Source organism: Phoenix dactylifera, unplaced genomic scaffold (assembly GCF_009389715.1).
Source record: "Phoenix dactylifera cultivar Barhee BC4 unplaced genomic scaffold, palm_55x_up_171113_PBpolish2nd_filt_p 000577F, whole genome shotgun sequence".
Lineage (NCBI taxonomy): Eukaryota > Viridiplantae > Streptophyta > Magnoliopsida > Arecales > Arecaceae > Phoenix > Phoenix dactylifera.
In genome coordinates this window covers 40,278-67,308 of record NW_024067979.1, presented here as the reverse complement: position 1 = coordinate 67,308, position 27,031 = coordinate 40,278, and the positions used below count along the sequence as shown (strand labels likewise).

General features: G+C 47.8%; 3 protein-coding genes across 4 annotated transcripts; all 3 read right to left on the bottom strand.

The window, feature by feature from the left end:
- Positions 1 to 1,353: 1,353 nt before the first annotated feature.
- LOC120106598 (flavonol 3-sulfotransferase-like) lies at positions 1,354 to 3,015 on the bottom strand. The gene has a single exon (XM_039119569.1). It carries the CDS (start codon positions 2,605 to 2,607, stop codon positions 1,537 to 1,539), a length of 1,071 nt encoding a protein of 356 aa, XP_038975497.1. The 5' UTR covers positions 2,608 to 3,015; the 3' UTR covers positions 1,354 to 1,536.
- Positions 3,016 to 5,631: 2,616 nt separating this feature from the next.
- On the bottom strand, positions 5,632 to 7,079 carry LOC120106597 (flavonol sulfotransferase-like). The gene has a single exon (XM_039119568.1). The coding sequence runs from the start codon at positions 6,897 to 6,899 to the stop codon at positions 5,826 to 5,828; it is 1,074 nt and encodes a 357-aa protein (XP_038975496.1). The 5' UTR covers positions 6,900 to 7,079; the 3' UTR covers positions 5,632 to 5,825.
- Positions 7,080 to 19,524: 12,445 nt separating this feature from the next.
- Positions 19,525 to 20,857, bottom strand: LOC120106596 (flavonol 4'-sulfotransferase-like). 2 transcript variants are annotated; one of them, XM_039119567.1, is made up of 2 exons: positions 20,732 to 20,857; positions 19,525 to 20,692 (listed from the first exon to the last, which is right to left on the bottom strand). In XM_039119567.1, the coding sequence occupies exons 1-2, from the start codon at positions 20,852 to 20,854 to the stop codon at positions 19,706 to 19,708; spliced, it is 1,110 nt and encodes a 369-aa protein (XP_038975495.1). In that variant the 5' UTR covers positions 20,855 to 20,857; the 3' UTR covers positions 19,525 to 19,705. The 2 variants fall into 2 exon arrangements, with proteins under 2 accessions (XP_038975495.1, XP_038975494.1); XM_039119566.1 differs by having other exon boundaries at positions 19,525 to 20,857.
- Positions 20,858 to 27,031: the final 6,174 nt, after the last annotated feature.

Below are 27,031 nucleotides of genomic sequence, written 5' to 3'. Positions count from 1 at the left end.
AACCAGCTGTCTGGTGCCACACAGGAGGCCCTACCCACAACTTATTTAATAGAATTAGGTTGTGGCCTCTATCTGTTAGTTTATCTTAACTGCAATGATCTAGAGCACTGCATTTAGTATGTTAAGATTAAGATTTTCTAACATCCCCAGAAAATATGTTTGATATTGTGAAAATATAGTTAGGTCAGTGGGTTGGCCGGAAGAGGTTTGGGCCCAATAACCCGTGTATGCTTTGCACGTGATAGCGGAGAAGAAGACTCCGACTACAAGCCTTCTTCCCTCCCGACGCTGCAAGCTCCAGGAGTTTGAGGGCAAGTTGAACATGACTAAAATCCTAGGATCTCATCTATAAAAAAAACATCATCTTCCTCCTATGGACTCCACTACTGAAATTGCGAATAATCATGGTCGATTACCAAGCTTTTTGACGATTTTTTCCTTGGATTGCTGCCGGAGAAGATTGTTGGATCACCCTTTTGGCCTTGCCGAACTTAGGTAAAGCCTCAAGCTCCTCTTGTTCTTTTCTTTTTTCGATGTTCTAGAGCTTGATTTGGGCCGGCGAGTGCCTGATGGGCTTGAACAGGGTCTAAAAATATGGTACTTGTTGATGCCCCACCACCACCTGAAAATGTGGTATTGTTGATGCTCCATCATGGGCTAGAAACATAGTATTGTTGATGCTCGACAACGGGTGGAACGTAGTTATGGTAGTCCAAAGCTGAGAACCTAAATACTATTGTATTTGATCTATGTTAACTTGAGATAATTATTTGATGTGATTTGTTATATTTAAAGATGTGTGTTTGTTACGCTTGTTTTATGATTGTGGTATTTTGTGGCATGGATTCCATATAAGTAAAAATTAAGCCTGTTATATTTTTTTAGGATCTCACAATGCATAGTTTCGGTTGAGTTGAGGCGGATTTCGAGTTTCAAAGTTATTAGTTAATTTGTTTATTTTCCGATGCTGATGAACGTTTGAAATGTTTATAATCGAACAAGTTAGTTATTTGATCACGGTAGATTTATTTAGTTGTATTAATTGGCCATTAATTAGTGATTAAATTTGTAGAATTATTTGAAAATTGTTTATTTTAGATAGTGTATGATCTTTAGGATATTACTTTAGGATTCTTATGGCCATGTTACATAACTGAACCAAGTGATGGGTTCAACATCACCTAATTCGGTCAATATCTGCCTTTAACAATCATTTGCATTTTATAACTAAATATAATTATAATTTTATATTTTTGTTACTAAAATTTTTAGCCATGAAATCTATAATGATCGTCTATTTTTGATTACCAAAATTTTTTAACGATGAAAGTAAAAAATTTTAGCGCATGGGCATGCGGTGGGAGAACTAAAAGACAGTTTTTCACAGCTGTACCTTACAGACGGATCAAGGGTCAACAAAAGTTGACAGCAAGAGCCGGGCCCCAGGCGCTACGGCCATGACAAGCAACATGTGGGGGTTACGGGATTACAGCAGCTTATTAGATAATCTCAACTCTAAATCACACGCAACTGCGACTAGAATAGAGCTTGGTCATCACCATTGATGGCCGCCGATGCTTCCACAGCTACACCACCAAGGGTCAGACCGGACCCCTCAAGCTTTTGCTCAGTGATGCGGTCCAACTTCCGCGCCATCTCCGGACTCATGTGATTTCTCCAATCCCCCGCCTCTCCTTTCCTGAAGTAGGAATCATTAGTTAGGGGGAAATCGGGATGCAGTTTACCCGTCTTGTTGACCTCCAAGCTCTTCAGCTTGTCAAAGCTGCACAGCTTTATGACCTCCTCCACCACCCCTTCCTTCTCTTCCTCTGGAGAGAAGGGACACCCCATGAACTCGGCCAACCTCAGCACACTCCGCAGCGGATCCTCTAAGATCTCCTCGTACTTCAAGAACAGCACCTTCTCTGGCCTCCTCTGGCTCTCCTCCCAGTACTCGAGAACATGCTCCCAGACCGACCCATAGGGGCAACTTCCCTCGCAGAACATCTCGAAGGCCTTGGTAAATGGAATTGGCTCCATAGATTGCAGCCTCATCCTATTACTGAAGTACCACCGCGACACCAACACATCCTTGGGGTCCCGGCACACATATATGACCTTACAACATAAGCTCTTGATGGAGTCTGGCAGCAGAGGGTAAGGCAAGTGGGTGTTGAGGATGCGAGGGGATGGCATGGCATCTAGTTCTGAGGCTTGGCCTTTGGCGTAGGTTCTGTCCATGAAAGGGACGCAGTCGTGAGGATTTTGGCCAAGGAGAGGGTGGTGGTCAAAAGGGTATTGGGTTCGTGTCATGATGGCGTAGGTGAGGGCTTTAAGCCAGGTGGTGCCGGATTTGGGGTAGCTCAGCACGAAGAGGTCGTCGGGGCGAGCCTTGAAGTTTTGTTGCATGTCCATGATGCCGGGGAGAACGGGTTCGGGGATCCAAAAGCCTTGGAATTTTCGGGTGCGGACGGGTGCCCAGCCTTCCTCCAAGGGGAGGGCTGAGATGAGGTCGGCGTAGTTTGAAGGAGGTCTTGGATCCGCCACCTTTTTTTCTTGAGGCTCCATTGGAGTGGGGCTGTTGCAAAGAGGCAGTTGAGCAGCCATTGAAGGAAGGATACTATGTTATGCTATGCTCTCGATTGGGCTTCTTGCAGGGATTATGGCAGTGGTTCTCTGAGGGCTACCCGCGATGCAATATATAGGAGCAGATAAAAGCACCATTGAGTGCTGCGCATGTGGCCAGGTAGCAGGAAGAGTTGGGCGTTTGATGCGGACGCCAGTACCGAACCGCCTCTTACACGAGATTACGGGTCGTCATAGGAAGATGGTCCAGTCACTTTCGTTGTAGCTGGATTGATTTGATTTTATGTAATTTTATTTTAGTTGATTGGATTTATTTGCATATTGTTATTTTAGAACTTTTATGCAATTATTTTATTTGTAGGATCTTTTTGTTATTTTGTGACCCTATATATATGGATCCATACACTTAATTAGGGTTAATGGATGATTGAATAAAAAGCCTGCTTTTTTTTCTTCTTCTATCTCCTCCTTCCTCCCCTTCTCTTCTTCTTCTTCTTCTTTTTTCCTCTCTTTTTCATAGCCGTCCTGCATCAGCGATCACCCCCCGTTTCAGGCAGGAGGCCACTATAGTGACATGTGTAGCATATTACATCTGGCTATCAAGTAATGCTTAGATATTTGGAGAGAGCTGCCCTCCTTCTCCCTCCGAGGTTCGTTGAGCCCGATGCCAAGCAATTGAGATTCTTCAGGCACATCTGACTGGCGTACCACATGCTTAGCAGCATGTGGTACCCGACACATTTGATACATTCTCTTCAACACACACAAAAAAAAAAAAAAAAAAAAAAAAGGTAATGGGAGCAGATGATGCATATTCGATGGCTCGAGGGGAGGAATTAAGATGCTGCAGCCATTTCCTCTACTTTTTCCAGCGTGCCATGGAGTGAATTGTGCGCAGCCTGACCCGTGAACCACACCTACCCCAAGTATGCCGCCACCAACCTCCCGGACCACCATATTGATTTGACAAGTCTAATCTGAAATTTATATTAAAATAGTAAAGGAACATAGGGAGTGTGAGGGCTTTATATCACAACTTAAATATTCACCGATGCTCCAAGGGCACTAACTAAGATGTTGTTTGGAATGCGATCCCAAAATCAGCCGTTACTCAAAAGGTGATTAAATCATTATATTTGGTTGCACTCTTTTGATTTTATGGTAGTTTTTGCTGCTGAAAATTAGTCCGTCTTAGACACCATATGAGAGACACGGTGATGCCGGAGAACTCGCTACTTCGGTCGAAGATTTGTAGCGGACCAGTCTATCAGGATCCTGGTTGAATTAGCCATACTTCCACCTGAAACGCACAAATGAAAAAGCCCTCTTATTGAAGTGTGTTCTATGATTTTGCTACTTTTTGGGTGGCTTGGCCTATGAGTTCAATGCTGGATCTGGTGTGTTGTGGGGGGGGGGGAGGGGGCCTTGAATTTAGTCCCACATCGGCTAGAGCGGAAAGGTTCCGTGCCTTATAATGAGGAGGGCGAAGCCTTTTCCTCACGAGGGCCCTTTTGTGGGACAAAACCGTGAGGGCAATCCCCCCGTCAGCGCTGGACGCGCGGGCCGGAAACGTCTCCCTCCGTCAGCGCTGGACGCGCGGACCGGAGCGCCCAAAGCGGACAATACCTCGTGGGGGACGCGGTCTCTTTCTGCTCGGCTCGGTTGGGACTAAGGCTGTTGCCGGGGTGAAAATCCCGCAACAGATGGCGCTAGAAGGAGGGCCGCCTCCTCTCTCCATTGACTACCCTCCAGGACTGTGGGGGCCCGTTGGGGTAAAACCTGGCCGGAACCTTCCCGCTGGGGGGGCTATGTTGTGGGGGGAGGAGGCCTTGAATTTAGTCCCACATCGGCTAGAGCGGAAAGGTTCCGTGCCTTATAATGAGGAGGGCGAAGCCTTTTCCTCACGAGGGCCCTTTTGTGGGACAAAACCGTGAGGGCAATCCCCCCGTCAGCGCTGGACGCGCGGGCCGGAAACGTCTCCCTCCGTCAGCGCTGGACGCGCGGACCGGAGCGCCCAAAGCGGACAATACCTCGTGGGGGACGCGGTCTCTTTCTGCTCGGCTCGGTTGGGACTAAGGCTGTTGCCGGGGTGAAAATCCCGCAACATGGTGTAACCAATAATTTTTCATATCTCACACCCAGTTGAGAATCTTAAGAAGAAAACATCTTTTTTTTTTTTTTTGCTAAAAGCGGTGATTCATACTATACGGGTACGAATACACCTAGTAGAGTCTGCATACAAAATATCTCGGAATACACCAGGCAACTCATCCTCACCAACCCATAGGGAGCCGCCTGAGTGGCGCGCAACGTACGCCGCCACCCAGTCTGCCGCCCCGTTGGCCTCTTGATATACATGCACAGCTCGAAAGAGAACCCCCTCCCTCACCATCGACCATATGTCTCGGAGCAATGGATGTACTCCCCTATTGCCGTGAGGGCCCTTCCGGACCCAACTGATCACAGTGGCCGAGTCTCCCTCCAATAGAATGGAACTCGCCCGAAGAACAAATCGCGCATATCGCAACCCCATCCAAGCTGCACGCAGCTCTGCACCTGGGACCAAGATGTCGAAGATTTGACAGCCTCCTGCTGCCATCGTGCTGGAATCCGGGCCCTTGATGACAAATCCGGCTCCTCCCCTCCTGCCTCCATCCTGGACTGAGCCATCAAAATTGACCTTCAGGAAGCTCGGGGGTGGGGGCTCCCAGGTTAAAAACACCACATAAGGAGCTGCCAAAGCAGAATGGCGGCCCCAGATGTCCCGAGCTGTCAAAGGTCCATAGTCCGTATCTGCGTGAAAGAACGCCGCTGCCTGTGCTGCCCGCTCCATCACAAACCACGGAAACAGACTGATATCACCAAATGGTCGTAATAGTCGTACTTTTGGTGAAGAAAACGTCTTTCGATTGCTCTAAACTCATGACTTCTCCTCTCGTCTCTCACATTGCGTCAAATATATTGCTCTACTTGGGTAATAGTCAATGTTACGAAGACAGCAAAACTTTTGTTTTTTTGTTTTTTTGGTGATAAAGAACAGCAGAATTCAATGACGCAAGACAACCATTTTATTACAGCCTTCCAAACACGGCATAGCAGCAATCATCCCACGAGCTGTGGAATGGCCATAGTAGCTTCTAAATGCACATCGGGACTACAGAGAAGTTTAAAACACAATCACCAATCCATGAGCACCAACAAGTTATTGGTAACAACTAGTAGAGTCTTCTGAGGCACATCTATGAATGGCCTGCAGTAGCTTCTTCCGCTCCCGGACCTACTCCAGGGATGGTCAGACCGGAGCCCTCCAGCTTTTCCAGGACGATCTCATCCAACTTCTGAGCCATCTCCGGGCTCCCATAGTTCCTCCAATCGCCTGTTCCTCCTTTCCTGAAGAAGGAAGCGTTGCTTACCTTGTAAACCGCTGCTTCTTGAGACCCCTTCTTGTTCGCCTCCATGCTCTTGAGCTTCTCAAAGCTGCAGAGCGTTATGATCTCCTCCACCACGCCTCCCTTCTCCTCGTCCTCGGAGAACGGGCACCCGAGGAACTCCGCCAGCCTCTTCACGTTCGCCGCCGGCTCCTCCAGCATCTCCTCGTACTTCAAGAACAGCACCTTCTCGGGCCTTCTCAAACTCTCCTTCCAGTACTCCAGAGAATGGTCCCATATCGGGGAATAAGGGAACTTCCCCTCGCAGGCCATCTCGAAGAATCGGTCGAAGGGAAAGCCCTCCCTCCCTTTCTCGGCACTAGCCTTCTCGGCGAAGTGCCAAAGCGAGACGATGGCGTCCTTGGGGTCCCGGCAGATGTATATAATCCGGCAGCCGGAGCTGGTGATGGAGTCCGGCAGCAAGGAGTAAGGCATGTGGGTGGCGAGGACTCTCGGGGAGGGCAGAGCTTCGAGCTTGGAAGCCTGGCCGGCGGCGAAGAGATCGTCCATGAAGGGCACCACGTCGTGGGGGTTGAGGCTGTGGAGAGGGTGGCGATCCCAGGGGTAGTGGGCTCGGGTCATGGTTGCGAAGGCCAGGGCTTTGAGCCAGGTGGTGCCGGACTTTGGGAAGGACATGAGGAAGAGGTCGTCGGGGCGAGGCCTGAAGTGTTGGCGGATGGCCATGATGCCCGGGAGGTGGCCTTCCGGGAACCAGAACTCCAGGTACTTTCGGATGGGGATGAAGGTTTGCTTCACCGGGAGGGATGAGATGAGCTCATCGTAATCCCGGACAGGTGCAGCTGCTGGAGCTGTTGAATGGTTTTCTTTCTCCAGCAACGCTTCCACATGTTTGAATGGAATTGGAAAACAAGGCAAAGAAGACATGTTTGGAAACGTCTCTCAAATGTTGCCTTGATGAGAGCCTGATCATCTATTTATGCTCGTCTTAGACGGTGATTCTCTTGTTATATGTAAGGATGGGTCCAGGGTTTCTCTTTCTTTCTTTTGAGGTAAGAACTTGACGCTTTCGTGCTGTGCAGCAGCGGGTGAGATCCAAACCTGCACCAGCCCTCCGGAGTGATTATTCGGCACCGTAGAGGATTTGAACTCTACGATGTTTGATAGGGATACGTTGTTTGTTACAGGAATTAATGGTTCTAACTTTAAATACAAATTTTACATAAAGTCGATAAGTTCAGACTGCAGAACACACACTCTCGTTAAGCTAAGCTCAGGTGAAGGGCAAATGATATCCAAAATTCCCAAAGAACATATATATTGAACCCAGCAGTGTTAATTTCTGGTTCCATCTACATAACCAACGTAATCGGTGGATATGAGGATGGACTCCATCTGCTGTTTCTAAACCAAGTAGTTGGTGCCTTGGTGATGTTTGTAATTGGGAGAAGGGGATGGTTGTAGTGGAAAACAGGTGCATGTGGCTGTAGCCTGGAGAAACTCTGATACCATAAGAAGCCAGAATTTAAAAAGGCTATCACATTTGTTGTTGCAGAATTCAAGATGGAGCTTAATTGTTTTTTTTTTGTTTTAGGGATATGCTGTTTTTTTTTTTTTTGGGTACATCGTGTAGGTACAATCCACAAAAATAAAAAAGAGAGTAGATAATGCAAAAAAAAAAAAAAAAAAGCAGACACGTGGTTCTCCATGTGGCTACTATTTTCAATGCAAAACTACACACGCACCAAAGGAAAGGTACAACGTGGCACGTGCAAGTTGTCAGTTATCACGATAAAAAGCCAAGAAAATGCCCATAAAGTTGACGGGTGCTGTGTACATTTGTGAATAATATAGTGACGTGTGTTGGAGTTATCCACCGTCTCGTTTCTTTCATGCGATGATGTGTGTGGTGGGCTCGTCCTATTAATTTTGTTTGGCAAAAGAAAAAGAAATTCAAATGGTTGCCCTTGAAATTCTGAGGAATGCGCTGACGGTGAGACCACCAACTTAATTACATAACCCGAGCAGGTCGAGGCACTCCAGAAAGCTCTTTTTTTTTAAAAAAAAGAGGACTAAAAAGTTATATCAATAGTAATTTATAGTGATATTAAATGGACGGATCTGCCATAGTTTTATATTTTTATTATAGGACGGAGCTTATTATAGTTTCTTATTTTCCATCCATAATGAGATTTACCAAAATATCACATTTTTAGCCCACGACGAAATCTGCCGTAGTAATAAGATAAGCCCAAAGTCTTTGTATATTCAATCCAGTTCACATCTACGTATTAATTCCTTTTCATTATTATATTTCTTTTCATGCCAGGGCAATCAATATAATATAGTTAGTCCATAATGCCATGCATCTTTTGATTCAATTAGTGAAATTGTTTGAGGCTGGCTTGGTGGGATGATGCAAAATTACTTTGCTCAACCACCCACCGAATGCCAGACTACTACGTCATCTCGTCTGGTTCGAAGAGTTTGAAGGAGGGACCAAAGAGAGATTTGATAAAAACTGGACATCAATTATTTTTAACCTACTGATTCTACTTAATTATAGAAGCATTTATATTTTTTATAAAGCTAGTGCCAACAAATTTGGAGCACTATGCGCTTTTTTATATAGAAACAACATTATAAGTTCTCAAATTCATGCTTCGAAGACTTTTATGCAGCACCTAAGTTAAGATACACCGTTTCAGTATTGGAGCCTATACCGCTAATACGTTAATGCTATACTAGTATAGTACTGCATCGATTCGGCATACCGAAAATTAATACGCCATCCATATTATATACAGGTACCTAGCCGATATGATATTGTATATTCTAGATCATCCAATTAGGTACAATATGGTATACAATAACTTTAACCGGACTATAATCTGTAATTTTATAAGGACAATCTTAATAATTGATAATTTAAGATGGTCCTTGTTGGAACGGTAGGATTGTTTTATTGTGGCCCAAAATAAATGATCGGTCATTTTTGTTAACTTTAATAATTTATAAATTATATTTATTATATTGCCTTTTTTTACTATCCTAGTGTCCCTCAGAGTTGTTTGAAATGTCGCATCCTCAGTATAATTTAGTAAAAATAGGTAAAAGGTCATTTCACGAGATCAAATGGCGCATATTATAACACGAAGGCTTTGTAACGGACAACAGGACAATTATAAAGAAGTGGTCTCACTTCTGATGACTTCGCCATGCACAACGAAAAAGACGGTAGACCCAAGTGGAGTGCATGATTCGAAATATATATTTATTGTCCCAATCTCGTGATGGATCAAGCAATTATTATCCAACAGCTCATTTGCTAACAAGTCCCGTTCATGTCTCAATGTATTTGGTCCATTTTTATGGACGAGAGACACGCACGACGACCTGCAAATCTTCACATATATTTTGCCTGCGTGTCAAAATTAATGACATGGGCCAAACCGCTCATGACATGATGAATTTTCTATTTGAATATGTATTGAGCATCATTACATCCATATCATAATTGGTTTTTTTAGCAGATACAAATACAGGTATTGATATGGTTCGGACGCTAAAAGTTTTATTCATAATTAGAATATAAATCAGCCTCCAAAGTGATTTACACGCCTATTGCTTATCAACAACTTTATAATCATTTTGTGATCTTGATGAAATGATGGTGGCTTCACCGATTTCCTAAAAGAAAATGACATCACAACAAGCATGTAGGGCTGGGCCAGGTTCGAATGGTCTAAAATGGTTTGGACCACCTGGAGAGCTATCATAAATAAATTTCTTTGAAAGAAAGATAGAGACGAGCATGGACCCATGATTGCCAAACTATCTTGGTCCTCATGCTCTCCTGCTGGCATTTATGCATGGTAACCCACCATAGCATAATCATAATTTCGGAAGCCAACCCCGACTTCCAAATTGCAGTCTCCTTTGAGATTGTCATTATTTGCATTTGTCTCCTTCTGGAGCAGTTGCGACCTTTACTGGAAGAGATGGGAGGTTGCCATCATCATAATCCTCCAGGGTCGACTTGCAGTAGAGTTGTCCACCCTTTTTTCTTGTTTTAATTAAAAAAAAACTACTATGATATTAAATGGAAGTGAACCACTGGAGGGAGAGGGGTAAGGAACAATCCATGATCACCCATACTCCTTTTGTTCTTTTTACTAGATAGTTGTGTTGATGATGATCATGCCTTGCAAATTAAATCGCTCATAAATAATGAGATGAGCCAAGAGATTTTGGTAAGGATACCATAGATTTAATGCTATTCCAACTTGTTCTATTGATGCTTTCCTTTGGAATATTAAATATAGCCCTTCTAAAAGTAACCAATATAGTGGGGTTGTTATGAGGTCTTATATTACTTATTAGATAAGGTTGGCCAATATGTTTCAAAGTATTTTTTGGAGTCCCAGAATAATTTTTATAAGAGTTTCTACCTGAGGCCATGAGCGTATACAAACAGCTGCCCCAAAGAGATCTATGACAGCTGGAGCAATTGTGTTTCCTACCTAGCAGATTTTACGCTTCCTTATATGATATATTTTTCTTGGCATCCACCACCTCTTGTTTCATCAAGATTAACTTTGATAGTAGTGTTTAAAATAGAGATGATTTTGGTGGAGCTAGCTTGGTAACAAGAAGTGTAAGTGATGCACTAGTTTCAGCAGGTTGTGTCAGATCATTCGAGACTATGGTTCGGATGCCAAAGTTACATGCTGCATGGAAAGGTTTGATATATGTTAAAAAATGGTTGAGAGCTTCTCATATGTTAAATAATGGTTGAGAGCTTCTCAAATTATTATTGAGGAGGACTCTTTCATGGTTATTAGGCGGTTATCAAGATCATTTACCACAGACACCAAATTTCACTCTCTGTTACGGAATTGCTGGAGAATGGGAGCTACTCTATGTTCGTATGAGTTGTCACATGTTTATAGAGAAATAAATAGTACTACGGACTGGATAGCGTCATATATGGTCAACCATATAGGAGTTATATTGGGGACTTCTATAACAGATGTTTCTTCTGAATTCTTGTATATTTTATATTCTGATTAATTCCCACCGATGTATTTGGATTAGATTGTTATAATAATGTTGCAACGACGCAGTGTTTAAAACCCTGCATATTCTTGTAGACCGGGATTGCCAGGTCTCGATCGGATCGCTATAGTAAGCCTGGCTGGAGTGGCATTAGATGGAGGGTTCCAATTAAGCGGACGTGAGAAATTATTCCCTCCCTTATCCCTTCTCTTCTTTCTATTTCTTTATCCCAAGCAGCAGCAAGTTTATATGTCTGAACCTTCTAAACTTATCCTCCTACCAAGCATTCTAGGATGTGAACTGTCCGCAAGTTTATTCTTCATATTGAATTATATGCTTTGATCTTTTTTGAGAATAAAAGTTTTATTTTGTCCTTTGCAAGTATGGTTGGAACTAGGTTGAGCTGGAGAAAGATTTCCTCATGCCCAGGTCTAGGCTCGAGAAAACATTTTGGACTCCAAGCCTAGCTGGCACGGGTAGTGTTTCCAGACTCGAACACAAAGTTGATTCAAGCCCAGCATGGAGCATGGATGGGTCTGACCCAGAGCCCGATTGGCCCAACATGGTTCCAACAACATTAACTTTTCTTTTTAAAAAAATATGTCAAAGCATCGCCCTATCATGAAGTCATAGCACAAAAGCCAGTTATTAAGTGGAGGACTGGCCTGAACTTCTGAACCCATGTTGTACTCACGGAGTGGCTTCTACTTAATAACCCGTGGCCTATATCCTACTTGACCCTAAAATCCTTAATTGGGGACCCGTACGACTAGTAAGGCCATGACATACATCAGGCCCGGCTCTGAAATCACCCATTATGTTCTCGTAATCTAACAAGCTTAAGTATTGGATCGAGGATTAGACCCATGTGGCACTCCTTTAATTAGCAGATACTGGGGAAACAAGAGAGTGGGAGAAGATAAATATAAGAGAGAAGGAGGGGAGAGAGAGAGAGAGAGAGAAGGCGTTCAGACGAATAGTAAGGGGAGATGACTCGGCCACAGTGATTGAATGGATCCAGGGGGCTCGACCGGGATGGGGTCGGACCACCCCCTAACCAGAGATATTTGGAAGATAGCTAGTGATGGGGTGGCCTTGCAGGCCAAACATGTATATAGAGAGGCAAACGAGGCCGCGAACTAGGTTGCTGCTTATGCAGCCAACCACGCGGGAGATATACTGTGGACGACTGAGGTAGAGTTGCCTAGGGCACTCCGGAGCATTTTGTTTTCTATTAGATGTGTTCGTACCCGAGTGATATGAACTGCTTGCTTAAGCCAAAAAAAAAAAAAATTAGCAGGGAGAGAGAGAGAGGGGGGGGGGGGGGGGGAGAGGTTAAGAAAAAAAAGGAAGAGAGAGAGCCGAAGCAAGAGGGGTGGGGCTTAGGGCTGAACCTTGGCTCATCAGGCATGTAAGGATCCATATTTTTGGGCCTGGACCGGTCAATGGGCCACAACACGTGCTTGGCACATGTGCCAGGGAGTCTTCTACTTCTTCGGTTCGATTCCTCCTTCGATTCCGCCGAAGGTCACTTTCAACTCAATTCACAAGCCTGATCTAGCTGCCGGTGTTCTAAATCTAGAACAGAATTAATGAGAGCAATGTATCTCCAGTCTTATCCCTTAGTTTTTATTTATTTATAATAGTTCGGTAGGAACACAGAATGTTGTTGGACATACATATCCCCATAACTGACATGCTACGTTATTTACCTTGTGAATCTGGAAAAAGCAAAGAAACCCCTAATTTCATCTATTAATCCTGACCTGTTGCTTCCCAAACAACGCACGTTGGATTAGGTAAGGCCAGGTTTTTAACCTGGTTATTATACCCCGTCCAACTACTTGGTCCTCCTCCTTTTTGGTGACGCTGGCGGTTAGTCTTTTCAAGGCTCTTGGTGTTTTTGTTTTCGTTTTTTTTTTCCCCAACAGAACGACAAGTTTATGGCAAGAGGTCAATAAATTTCGGCACCATATACATCTTATCATGCTAATAGATATCAATAGCAAAGAAAAGAAGTTTTAGACTGATTTTAACTCCTAAGACAAGGAATATGAGCAGCCATTATTCCCACAAGCGGCCTTGCACATCGGTGGGTAGCCTTTACCTCCAAACCTTATTAATTTGGTACTAACCATTTTCCATATAGTTTCTTATGATTTTATAATTTTTTATTTTTAACTTTATTTTTCCCGAGAGAACGGGAGGATGGAATGCTTGCAAAAACAATACTATTTTATCAAAAGAAGTCGACGGGTACCAAACATGCCCAACAATGCTAAAGTAGGCATGCAGAAAGGAAGAAAAACTTTAGTTATAAAGGCATGCAAATCGCATTGTCCTTAAAGGCATGCAAACCGGGCCCCCCCAACGCAGCCGGGCCCACGAGGCCGGGCGCCGGGGTCGCAGGCCGGTGGGGGCGGGCCGGGGCGCGATCCGCGACGCGGGCGTGGCCCACGCGGTCGGCGCAACCCGCGCTGTTGGCGCGCTTTGCGCCAGCAGCACGCCGGGTTCTGGGGACGCGCCGGGCGGTGCTGGGGTTGAACGGGCCCAGGATACGCTGGGCCCGTGCGATGATGCGCGCGGCCGATGGCCGCGCGGTCTGCTGGGGAATCGCGGGCGCTGGGCCCTCAGGCCCAGCCCGCGGTTGGCTCTTTGGGCCACGCCATATTAGGCCCACAGGCCCACTCAGATACGGGCCTGGGGGGTCAGACTGGACTTGCGCTGCAGGGCCAGAGCGAGGAACCAGCTGGGCCTTTTCGGTTTAGGCGTCCTCATCAGGGAGCAGATTTGGAGATGGGTCCCCCCGCACACGACGATCATGCTCTTCTCACCTTGGGTGTGACGAGTGGGGTTCCGCCTGGGGACGTGCGGGTGGGCACTGACCATGATGGAGTCTTCCGGTTTGGCCCTTGGCCTCCGGTTAGAGATGAGCAGCGGGAGGATGCATCCAGTGGGAGCGGGGCCAGGGACCACATCGTGCCGCTTTCGCAGGGGTGTCAGGCCGAACCGATGGTAACGGGAGGGGGCACGGACCACACGATTGCTGTGCAGCGTATTAGGTCGGCAGTCATGCAGGTCGTATCTGCTGAGCAGCGGGAGGGCCCAGGTAGCACGCTTGAGGCTGGCCCCGCGGCCCAGGCGGAGGATGGGTCAGAGGCCGACTACGTGGACTGTGATCCATGAGGATCCTAGCCTGGAATTGTAGTGGGGCGGCCAAGCCGTCCTTCATGTCATCCTTCAAACGGTTAGTGCAAGTTCATTGTCCGGAGATCTGCTTCATCAGCGAGACCCGGCTATCTGGTGAGGGGCTTGTACGCTTGAGACGGCGCTTAGGGAGGGACTGGGAGTCATACGCAGTCGATTCTCGAGGGCTGTCGGGAGGTATCCTGCTACTGTGGAGGCGAGGGGTGGCGACCTTTGATGTCTTCCACAACTGCCCCCAACAGGTAGTTATGGTTGTTTCGGCACCGGATGTTGCCCCATGGGTTTTGTGTGGGGTGTATGCGAGCACGGATTATAGGGTCAGGAGAGTCCTCTGGCAGGAGATTACCAGCCTTACAGCTCAGGGTGTCCCGACAGTTGTAGTTGGCGACTTTAATTGCATATTGAGTTCGAGCGACAAGAGGGGCGGGGCAGCCTTTATGGATAGAGCGGACAGGAGGGAGTTTCGCGATTTTGTGTCGCGTACTGGCCTAGTGGACTTAGGGTTCTCTGGACCTCAGTTTACTTGGTGCAATAATCAGCTCGGCAGTGCTAGGGTTTGGGAGCATCTAGATAGGGCCTTTGCGTCCTCGGACTGGATCCTCCGTTTTCCTACCTGCAGAGTTAGTCACCTACCTCGGATCGCCTCAGACCATTGCCCCTGCTGATTTCCACATCATCGGGACCTAGTCATCATAGCCCCTTTCGCTTTGAGAAGATTTGGCTATCATACCCCCAGTCCTGGGATATTGTCCGTGAGGCATGGCGCATCCCGGTGCGTGGAGACGCTATGCACCGGGTGTCGCGCAAACTAGAATTGGCCAAGAGGCGTCTTCGGCGGTGGAACCGTGAGACTGTGGGTGATATCTTCCGGAGAGTAGAGGGGGTAGAGACTGCGATCTCTGAATTGCAGCGGAAAGAAGATCTAGAAGGTGAGCTCTCGGTGGATGACATGGGTGATCTCCGGGGGCTTCTAGCGACCCACCACTCACTACTACGGCAGCACGAGATCTTCTGGCGACAGAAATCTCGAGTTCAGTGGGTACATGAGGGTGACCGCAATACTAGTTTCTTCCACCGGTCTACGATTATCCGGAGGCAGCGGAGCACTATCCACTCGCTGCGAGACGGGTCTGGACATCGGGTGGAAGGTGAGCCTGCCATTCGCCAGGTTTTATTGGACTTCTTCCGTGATAGATGGACGGCGGATGAGGAGTCCGGCGACAGAGACCATCCCATGAGGATGGATGCGAGAATCGAGGATACTGAGAACGCAGCCCTGGTCCGACCAGTGTCCGCTCAGGAGGTTCAGGAGGCAGTCTGGGCTTTGGCTCCAGACAAGGCTCCGGGTCCGGACGGGTTCCCCCCGTTCTTTTTCCGACAGTATTGGGGTATCATTCGGACAGCAGTGGTAGAGGCTATTCAGTGCTTCTTCTCTCAGGAGATGATGCCGGATGACTGGAAGGCTACCTTCATCACGCTCATTCCGAAGCGTCAGGAGGCGGCGGAGCCCGGCCATTTCAGACCCATTAGTTTGTGCACAACCTTGTATAAGGTTGTGGCCAGAATAATGGTCCGTAGGATGAAGCCCTTACTGCCTGGCATTATCAGTCAGGAACATGGGGCTTTTATAGCTGGCAGAAACATCTCCCATAATGTTCTGTTGGCCCAGGAGATGATGTGGGATCTGCAGCGAGCATCGAAGCGACGTAGCTTGATGGCTATTAAGCTGGATATGGAGAGAGCTTACGACAGGATCGGATGGAGATTTCTTCAGCAGGTACTCGAGGCGTACGGCTTCCACAGACAGTGGATCGGTTGGATCATGGGGTGTGTCGGGGGGCCAAGGTTTTCTATCTTGGTCAACGGCACACCTTCCCCTTTCTTCGAGTCCACCATGGGGCTGCGCCAGGGATGCCCTCTATCGCCTTATTTGTTTATTCTTTGTGCTGACATTTTGTCTCGTGATTTGCAGAGGGTGTGTGCCCGTAGAGAGCTCGAGGCCTATGTCCCCGCCCCGGAGGCTAGTCCTCTTTTCCACTTACTTTTCGCTGATGATTGCCTTCTTTTGGCCAGGGCGCGGGTTTCTGATGCACGGGTCCTTCGGAGGGTAGTGGCGGACTATTGCGCGGCGTCAGGTCAGAGAATTAATTTCTACAAGTCAGCAGTCCACTTCAGCCCGAGCACGGAGAGCAGGGTCAGACAGGAGATCCGAGGGATTCTACAGATACCTCAGCAGGAGGAGACATTGACCTATCTGGGAGTTCCTATCACAGGCCGCAGACTGCGGGTGGCAAAGTGCTCCTACCTAGTGCAGCGGGTGGAGAGCAGGTTGGAGGGATGGAGAGCGGCCTCCCTGTCTATGATGGGGAGACTGACCTTGATCAGATTAGTGTTGGGGTCCATGCCAGTATACCTCATGGCCAACACCGTGGTTCCGAAGACGACCTTGCTGAGGGTCGCGCGACTGCTGCGATGTTTCCTGTGGGGGTCATACGGCGGAGGCCACGGGGTGCACTTGGTGGCCTGGGAGCATGTCTGCCGGCCTACCAGTGAGGGTGGCCTCGGGGTGCAGTCCCTACTGGAGCGGCGCGAGCTTTTCATTGCTCGGCATGCAGCTCGGTTCTTGTTACAGCCACACGGGCTGTGGAGTCAGGTGATGGCGGCCAGATATGGCCGTGGGGGCTCAGAGGCGGCACGGAGAGCGCGACGAGTCTCCTTCATGTGGTGTGAGATTGGGAGGTATTTGCCGACGGTGTCAGCAAATACCAGGTGGCTGATTGGCGATGGGCGGAGTATTGATGTGACTGCGGACCCATGGGTGGATACTGTTCCACTGAGGTGCTGGCCGACCATGATCGATGCTGAGGCAGTGGAGGGGTTGCGGGTCTCCGATCTTCTTGCCCCAGGAGAGTCAGCATGGGATGACGCTAGGCTATGTCAGCTGTTCGGAGGATATCTAGCTGAGAGGATCCGGTCCCTTCCGGTGCCAGGTTGCGGGGGGCATGATGTCAGGGTTTGGGGCACCTCTTGCCGGTTCAGTGTCAGTCTGGGAGACCTCGCCGATGTTATCCTGCAGGAGCATGAGCCGGGGCAGGACTATGCTTGGATCTAGAGGTCTGGGCTTCACCCGAGGGCGGCACTCTTCTTATGGAAGGTGGCATGAGACCGCCTTCCGACGAGAGCAGTGCTGAGCAGGCGAGGTTGGGAGATCCCTGCGGAGTGCGGGACATGTAGTGTTGAGGAGTCGACCGACCACGTGCTCTTCCAGTGTATGTGGGCGAGGTCGGCATGGCTGTGGGCAGGGTTCCCACAGGAGATTTGGTGTGGGAGGCCTCAGTTTGTACAGATGATGCAGCAGTGGCTGGCCCGGCCTCGGACATGTCAGGAGGCTATTCGAGCGACCTGCACAGCACATCAGATCTGGCTGGCGAGGAACGCCCGCACCTTCGGTGAGCGCAGGGTGTCATCGAGGTTCGTTGCGGAGTTCGCGCGAGTCCAGGCATTGGAGATCAGACTTTCTTCAGATAGACCTCTGATAGCTCGGGACACCTGGGGTTCCCTCTCTGCTCCGGCAGCTCCTCAGCAGGTGTTTTTCACCTGGGAACCCCCACCCCCGAGCTTCCTCAAGGTCAACTTCGATGGATCGATCATGGATGGAGGCGCGCGAGGAGGTGCGGATTTTGTGATACGGGATCCGCACTCCAGAGTGGTGGCAGCAGGAGGCTGTCAGTTTTTCGGTATGTCGGTTCCCGGGGCAGAGCTACGAGCCGCCTGGGTGGGTCTTTGTTATGCGAGGCAGGTACTGCAGGCTGGCGCGATTGTCTTGGAGGGCGACTCAGCCACAGTTATCAGTTGGATCCAGGAGGAGCTGAGGGGTGGGGGCTCAGACCATCCCTTGGTTCGGGATATAGGGACGATGTGTGGGCTTGGGGTGGTCATCCAGGCCAAATATGTATTCAGAGAAGCTAATGGGGCAGCCGACTGGGTGGCTGCCTTCGCGGCTCATCATTCAGGGTACACTTTTTGGGTGGGGGAGGGGGAGCTGCCACTGGCTCTCCGTGAGTTAGTCTTTTTTGACTTTATTGGGTGTATTCGTACACGTACTGTATGAAAACCCGTTTTTAGCAAAAAAAAAAAAAAAAAAAAAGGAGGTAGATAGGCATGCAGAAAGAAAGAAAAACTTAGTTATAAAGGCATGCAAATCGCATTGTCCTTAAAGGTAGATAGGCATGCAGAAAGAAAGAAAAACTTAGTTATAAAGGCATGCAAATCGCATTGTCCTTAAAGGTAGATTTTGCATTCTCTGGATCAGCGACTCGATGCAAAGGATTTCAACACGTTTACCCTCCAGGATTCAACTATAGCGGCACATTTGCAAGGACATGCTCTCGAGTACAAAAGTTAGATTGAATTGCTTTCGGTAAATCTTTGCTTCAAGAATAAATATATGGCTATATTTTTCAGAAAAAGAAGAGGGAGAGAAATAGAAAGGGCATTTCGAGAGAAAAAAGTATAGAGAGAATCATATTTCCGAATAAAGGGAAATCACTTATTGAGAGAAGAGTTTTTATGATAGCCTAGTTAACTGAACCACGATAGCGAACATCCAATAAAAATAGCGACCATTCATATGTGCAATGGCAATAATTCCAATAGATATAGGCATATAATTGCGAGTTCTAGTCTTCTAGATGGACAAGAACAAAAATATTCAAGATATTTTGAAACATCCAAAACATCTCAGGTATTTAGAAGTAATGTTATGTTTTCAGCTATACCATTTTTTTTATTTTTTCGGTTCTATTGCGAATGGTATAGAATATAGGAGAAATGCGGGTGGTGGGGGCCTAGCCATGTGACATGACTGTATGGGCTCTAGAACAGTGCCTTAATATAATACATGAGGTATCGGCACACGACAAGAATGCCATTCCTTTGCAATGGAAGTTATAAACCCCTAGCTAATAAATTTCTCAAGAGAGGAGTGCAAACCATCTAGTATTGCGAAATAACTTTAACTTATTTTTGCGCAAATCCTTTACAACCTTTTGAAGAATTCCATTCAAGGAAAGATTAAGTGAAAGTTCTTTTTTATCTTCACCTTCCTTCCAATTATAATCCCAAAATTAGACGAACATGCAAAAGCAGATATATAAAATGTTTTTTATGTTTTTTTTTCCTTCCCTGCACCGCCTCTGCTCATTTAGGTTGGGGCATGAAGTTAGGATTTTTTTTTTTCAATAGAAAAAGAAGAAGAGGAGGTTGCAGAAGAAGATCGGTAAATTTATAAAAAAAGAAAAAAGATTGGTAAGTTCCATGGAATTTCATTGAGATCATAAAATATGATGAAGGCATACTTTGCTTTTAATCTTTTCTAAGAAAAGATTAACGAAGTTTACAAGGACGCATTTGGAAGAAAAATCACATCCCACGAGCTGTGGAATCGCCCGCTGCAGCTTCTAATCCCCCTAAGCTTGGGAGCTCCAACCGGTCAAACCAGATCCCTGAAGCTTTTCCTCGATGATGACGTCCAACCTCCGAGCCATCTCCAGACTCATATGATTCCTCCAATCGCCCTTGGTTCCTTTCCTGAAGAACGAGGATTTGGCAACTGGATAAATCGGCCCGTGTTTCCCGTCCTTATTCACCTCCAAGCTCTTCATGTTCTCAATGCTGCACAACCTTACAATCTCCTCCACCATCCCTCCCTCCTGCTCCTCTTCGGAGAACGGACACCCCACGAACTCCGCCAACCTCTTCACGTTCGCCACCGGATCCTCCAACAACCCCTCATACCTGAGGAACAACACCTTCTCGGTCCTCTTTAAGCTCTCCCTCCAATACTCCAACGAATGGTCCCATATGGGCCCAAACGGAACCTTCCCCTCGCAGAAAGTCTCAAAGGCTTCCATAAATGGAATTTTCTTCATCTGCGGAGATCTCGACCTCTCCACGATGAAGTGCCAATAGGAGACCAAGGCATCCTTGGGGTCCCGGGCAATATAGATAATCCTGCAGCCGGAGCCCGCGACCGAGTCCGGGAGCCAGGAGTAAGGCATGTGGGTGGCGAGGATCCTCGGTGAAGGCAAGGCTTCAACTTTGGAGGCTTGGCCGATGGCGAAGAGTTCATCCATGTAAGCAACGCAGTCGTGAGGGTTCAGGCTTAGGAGAGGGTGGCGAGCCAGAGGGTACTGTTTTCGGGTCATGGTGGCGAAGGCGAGGGCTTTCAGCCAGGTGGTGCCGGATTTGGGGAAGGATATAAGGAAGAGGTCGTCGGGACGTGCCTTGAAGCGCTGCTGGATGGCCATGGCGCCCAGGAGAAAGCCCTCCGGGTACCAGAAGCCTTGGTATTTTCTGGAAGGAACCCATCCTTTCTCCAGTGGGAGAGTTGAGATGAAGTTATCGTAATCTTCAATACGCCGTGGAGAAGGGTGGTCCTCCTGTTCTTCTATAACCTTGAACGGAGAAGGGTGGTCCTCCTGTTCTTCTATAACCTTGAACGGAATGGGGGCACAAGAGCGAGGGGGATAAGTGGCCATGGCAGGATGGAGGAAGCTCCAATGCTGATCTTCTGCTCTTATAAGCAATAACTTCTGATACAATAATTCTGTCGCCATGTTCATGATGTGACCGCTAGCCAGACGTTTTTTTTTTTTTTTTTCCAGAACAAATTGGAAGCAAGCGTCACGGCTGATTTTTTTTTTTTCTTTTTCTTGCAGGTTGTCCTCAAGAGCTATATGAATTATCATTTCCACCAAAAATATTAAAAAAAATGTTACGGCTGACGGCTGCTGACCTGCAGAACAGTCCTGTAGATTTGGTTTAGATTTTTTTTTATTCTTAAAACAAAAAAAATGTTTTTGATACCACAGGCTTCTGTTTTCGATCCCACAGGCTTCTGTTTTCGATCGCCTCTCCATTAAGAACTGCATCTTAGATTTGAAAACGGCTCGTGCACTGAACCTTCGCATAAGCTGTACTAAAGCTCCCACGGAGGAAAACGTGGTCCAGCCAACTTGATGTCAAACAGCGCTGACCCAGTGTGCCCAGAACGGTTGATGGTTAAAGTCTAATGAAAGTGTTCGGCAATGGCTAAGATCCTACCAGGGCATGTGCCGGCAAAAGGGATCTTGTTTGTCTCCTTTAGATTGGTCAGAGCTGACCCAAAGTGAGCTAATCTAAACCCAAGTACATTGAATTATATTCAATGACCTGGGTACATCTCTTATAAATCTGATCTACATTCATTGGAAGTTGGACCGCATCGCCGAGCAAAAGCCTGAGGGGTCCGGTCTGACCCTCATTGGTGTGGATGTGGAAGCGGTGGCCACTAATGGTGATGTCCATGCACGAGTCCAATTGCAGTTGCTTGTGATCTTTTTATTTTTCTGATGTTTAGAGTGAGATTGCACAAGAAGTTGCTGCAATCCTGTAACCCCGGCATGTTGCTTGTCTTGGCAGTAGCATCTCTATCTGCTCTTACTGTCAACCTCCTCCTTCCTCTTTTCTTCTTCTTCTTCTTTTTGTTCTTTTTTGTAAAAACGGTAACTCATATAGCTCTAACGTGAATATATTCTGTCAGATCAGAAGAAAATAAAAAATATAATGAAGGCGGGAGCTTTATTGTGAAAGTCCAGCAGATCTTTTCGGAATGCCGTGTAACATAAAGTGTAACTGCCGTCTGTTACTCGACTTGTCTTTGTGATGCTTTTGTCTCACGCCGTTAATGCTGCACTTATTTGTTTTATTTAGAATAATTGCTAGAGTATAAATAACAGTGGGTCATATGGCAGCGAATTAATAGGTTGAAATGGGCCAAATCTCATTCCAGCTGACTCTATTCGCCTATGAATTTGAAAGAGTGAAAAAAATAATTATTTAAATAAATCATAGAAATTTCACTAAATAACCAAGAAGTTTCTAGTCTTCAAAATGGAGCCCAACTGTTGCTTGTCCAACATTGCCAGTCCATTTATACCGCCATTTCTGGTACCACTATAAATGGCTCAAAGCATTAAAAATCTTGATTGTAGAAATCTCTTCATTTATTAGCCGGATAGGAAAGAGGAAACTAGATTTCCAACATCCAGAAGAAACGCTCGAAAAATCATAGCCAATTCGTGCATTGCTACCTCATAAATTTCAATTTAATTAGATTCTTCTACGTTGCTTCTATTGTAAAATATATATCTTTTAAAAATTCGACCACAATAAAAATTTTTAACTTATCTTTTTTAATTAAAAGCCTCATTTACTCAAACCTTTTTTTTGTTGGATCTCCTGCAAATTATTCATTGCAGAATAATGTTGGAGTTGCATTTGATTTGGGTTCGAATGCTAACTTATACAATCAATTGAATTTGATTTTACTAGTGAATGCCTGTCTAAAATAGTTGTTTTCATATTCCTTTTATTTAGCATTTCTAATTCATGAAATATAATGTTTTAATACACGAGCATACACTAGTGTAGCTAGTGTAAAAAAACCATGAAATTTAGATATTATTGGAATGGTGAAATGAAATATTATCAAGAAATTTTAAGAAGTCGACCGCTTCATCTATATTTGAAATTTATTGTTCTTTTTTTTTTGCTGAGGCGGGTGCTTCATACAGTGCGTGTACGAATACACCTAATAAAATCAAAATACAATAACTTACGGAGTGCCAGTGGCAGCTCCCCCTCCCCCGACCAAAGGGCGTACTCCGAGTGGTGGGCCGCATAGACGGCCAGCCAATCAGCCGCTCCATTGGCTTTCCGAAATACATGTTTGGCCTGGATGGCCCCCCATCTCTCATCATCCTGACTATATCGCGGATCAAGGGGTGGTCTGTGCTCTCACCCCTCGACCCCCTTTGGATCCACCCAATGACAGTGGTGAGTCGCCCTCCAAAATAATTGAGCTGGCCCGCATCACCGCCCATGCATGTCGAAGATCCGCCCAGGCTGCATGCAGCTCTGCTCTCGGAATCGATGTATCGAACAACTGGCAGCCGCCTGCGGCCACTACCCTGGAGTGTGGGTCCCGTATGACAAAACCTACACCGCCTCGCATGCCGCCATCCAGCACAGACCCATCAAAGTTGACCTTGAGGAAGCTCAGGGGTGGGGGCTCCCCGGTGAAAAACACCATCTGAGGAGCTGCCGGAGCAAGGGGGAACCCCAGGTGTCCCGAGCTGTCAAAGGTCTGTCTAAAGAAGGGATGGGCTTGATCTCTATGGCCTATACTCGAGTAAGCTCTGCTACAAACCTCGGTGACACCCTGCGCTCGCTGAGAGTACGAGCATTCCTTGCTAGCCAAATCTGATGTGCTGTGCAAGTCGCTCTGATGCCCTCCACACGAGTCCGCGAACTAGCTAGCCACTGCCGTGTCACCCTAAGGAACTGTAGCCGCGCACTCCGGGCCTCCTGCGGGATCCCTGTCCACTGCCATGTCGACCTCGCCTATGTATAATAGAAAAGCACGTGGTCCACCAACTCCTCAGCTCTGCACATCCCGCACTTCATGGGAATCCCCCAGCCATGCCTGCTCAACACTGCTCTCGTTGGAAGGCGATCCCATAATACCTTTCACAAAAAGAGAGCTGCCCTCGGGTGGAGGTCAGACCTCCAGATCCAAGTGCAATCCGAACCCGGCTCGTGCTCCGACTGAAAAATGCGGGAGAGGTCTCCCAGTCTAACACTGGCCTGGCTCGAGGTGCCCCATACTCTAACATCCGGCCCCCCACCTCCTGGTAGCGGGAGGGACCGAATCCTCGCAACTAGGTGTACCCCGAACAACAGCCGTAGTCTGGCCTCGTCCCACTTTGCCCCTCCTGGTACTAGGAGGTCGCACACCCGTAGCCCCTCCACTACCTCTGTATCAACCATGGTCGGCCAACAGCTCAGGAGAAGGGTGTCCACCCACGAATCACTGGTCACGTCAATACTTCGGCCATCGCCGATCAACTACCTGGTGTGTGCCGCTACTGACGGTAGGTACATCTCGATCTCGCACCACATGAAGGAGACTCGATGGCCAGTCCGTGCTACCTCTGAGACCCTTCGACTATATCTGGCTGCCATCACCTGACTCTAGAGGCCGTATGGCTTGGGAACATAAACCAAGCCGCATGCCGAGCAATGAACGCCTCGCGCCTCTCTATGAGGGAACCCCTAGACCACCCTCACTAGTAGGAAGGCAAATCTGTTCCCAAGCCACCAGGTGCACTCCATGGCCTCCACTATATGACCCTCACAGGAAGCTTCGAAGAAGGCGCTCGATCCTCAACAGGAACGTCTTCGGTACCATTGTGTTGGCCATAAGGTACACCGGTATGGATCCTAGCACTGATCTGACCAAAGTCACTCTCTCCATTATGGATAGGGAGGACGCCCTCCATCCCTCCAGCCTGCTTTGGACCCTCTGCACCAAGCCCGAGCACTCGACCACTCGTAGCCTCCGGCCAGTGATAGGGACGCCTAGGTAGGTCAGCGTCCCCTCCTGATCCGGTATCTGCAATATCCCTCTGATCTCCTGTCTGACTCTGCTCTCTGTGCTGCGGCTGAAGGAGATGGCAGACTTGAGGAAGTTCACTCTCTGACCGGATGCCGCGCAGTAGTCTGCCACCACCCTGCAAAGGACCCGTGCCTCTAGAATCCATGCCCTAGCCAAGAGAAGACAATCATCAGCAAAAAGTAAGTGGGAGATAGGTTGAGCCTCTGGTGCTGGAACATAGGCCTCCATCTTCCGGCTGGCACACACTCCCTGCAAAGCACGGAATAAAATATCAGCACATATAATAAACAAACAAGGGGATAAGGGACATCATTATCGTAACCCCATGGTGGACTTGAAGAAAGCTGATGGAGTGCCGTTGACCAAGATAGAATACTTTGGCCCCCGGACACACCCCATAACCTATCCAATCCACTGCCTGTGGAAGCCGTGCGCCTCCAGTGCCCGCTGAAGAAAACTCCACCTGACCCTATCATAAGCCCGCTCCATGTCCAGCTTGACTGCCATCAGGCTGTGCCGCTTCGATGCTCGCCGAAGATCCCACATAATTTTCTGGGCTAACATAACATTGTAAGAAATAATTCTACCAGCTACAAAGGCCCCCTGCTCCTGGCTGATGATGCCAGGCAAAAGGGGCTTCATCCTGCCCACCATAATTCTTGCCACAACCTTGTATAAGGTTGTGCACAAGCTAATGGGCCTAAAGTGACAAGGCTCAGCCGCATCCTAACGCTTAGGTATAAGCGTGATGAAGGTGGCCTTTCAATCCTCAGGCATCGCTGCTTGGGTGAAGAAGCACTGAATGGCCTCCACCACCGCTGGTCGGATAATACCCCAATACTGCTGGAAGAAAAAAGAGGGGAAACCATAAGGTCCTGGGGCCTTGTCAACTGCCAAGGCCCAGACTGCCTCCTGCACCTCCTGTGTCGACACCGACCGGATCAAGGATGCACTCTCAACATCACCAATACCCAAGTCCACCCCTAGAGGGTGGTGACCATCACTGGCCTCCTCATTCTCTGTCCATCTAGTGCGGAAAAAATCAAGCAAGACCTGTCCACCCGATGGCCAGACCCATCACGCTGAGAGTGGATCATGCTCCGCCATCTCCGGATAATCGTCGTCCGATGAAAGAAGCTAGTATTACGATCACCCTTGCTTTCCCAGTGCACATGAGATTTTTGTCTCCAGAAAACCTCATGTTGCCGTGGCAACGAATGGTGAGTCGCAAGTAGGCCCCGAAGATCGGCCATATCGTCCTCCGGAAGCACGCCTCCTAGGTCTTCCTTCTTTTACAGCTTAGCGATCGAGGTCTCTACCCCCTCCAATCGCCGAAAAATGTTGCCCACAACCTCGCGGTTCCAACGGCGAAAATGCCTCTTGGTCAACTCAAGTTTGCGCGAGACCCATTGCATGGCATCCCCATGCACCGGGATCCGCCACGCGTCGTGGACAATATCCCAAGACTGGGGGTAAGACAGCCAAACCTTCTCAAAACGAAAGAAGCTGTGATGGGTGGGACCCAATAAGGTAGAAAGTAGCAGGTGGTCCGAGGCAATCCGAGGTAGGTGACTGACCCGGCAAGTAGGGAATCGAAGGATCCAATCTGGAGACACAAAGGCCCTATTTAATCTCTCCCAAACCCTAGCACTGCCTAGCTGATTATTGCACTAGGTAAACTGTGGTCCGAAAAAACCTAAGTCTACCAAGCCGTTCCGTGACACAAAATCACGGAACTCCCTCCTGTCCACTCTATTTGTGAAGGCAGCACCCCCTCGCTTCTCATTCTCACTCTGGATACGATTGAAGTCACCAATCACTACCGTCGGGATATTCTGGGCGGTCAGGTTGGTGATCTCTTGCCAAAGAACTCTCCTAACCCTATGATCCGTACTCGCGTACATGCCACACAGCACCCATGGGGCAACATCAGGTCTCGACACGACCATGACTACCTGTTGGGGGCAGTTGTAGAAGACATCAACTATCGCCACTCCACGCCTCCACAGGACCAAAATGCCTCCCGACAGCCCTCGGGAGTCGACTGCATAGGTCTCCTAGTCCCTCTCTAGGCGCCACCTCAAACGTCTGAGCCCCTCGCTAGATAATCGGGTCTCACAGAGGAAACAGATCTCTGGACAATGGACCTGCACTAACCATTTGAAAGAAGACATGAAGGACATCTTGGCCGCCCCCCTACAATTTTAAGCGAGAATCATCATGGATCACAGTCCGCATAGTCGGCCTCAGACTCATCCTCTTCTAGAGTCACAGGAACATCCTCAAGCTCGACGCC

Coding starts and splice junctions, on each gene's coding strand:
- LOC120106596 (XM_039119566.1), bottom strand. CDS start 20,854: ATGGCGACAGAATTATTGTATCAGAAGTTATTGCTTATAAGAGCAGAA.
- LOC120106597 (XM_039119568.1), bottom strand. CDS start 6,899: ATGTCTTCTTTGCCTTGTTTTCCAATTCCATTCAAACATGTGGAAGCG.
- LOC120106598 (XM_039119569.1), bottom strand. CDS start 2,607: ATGGCTGCTCAACTGCCTCTTTGCAACAGCCCCACTCCAATGGAGCCT.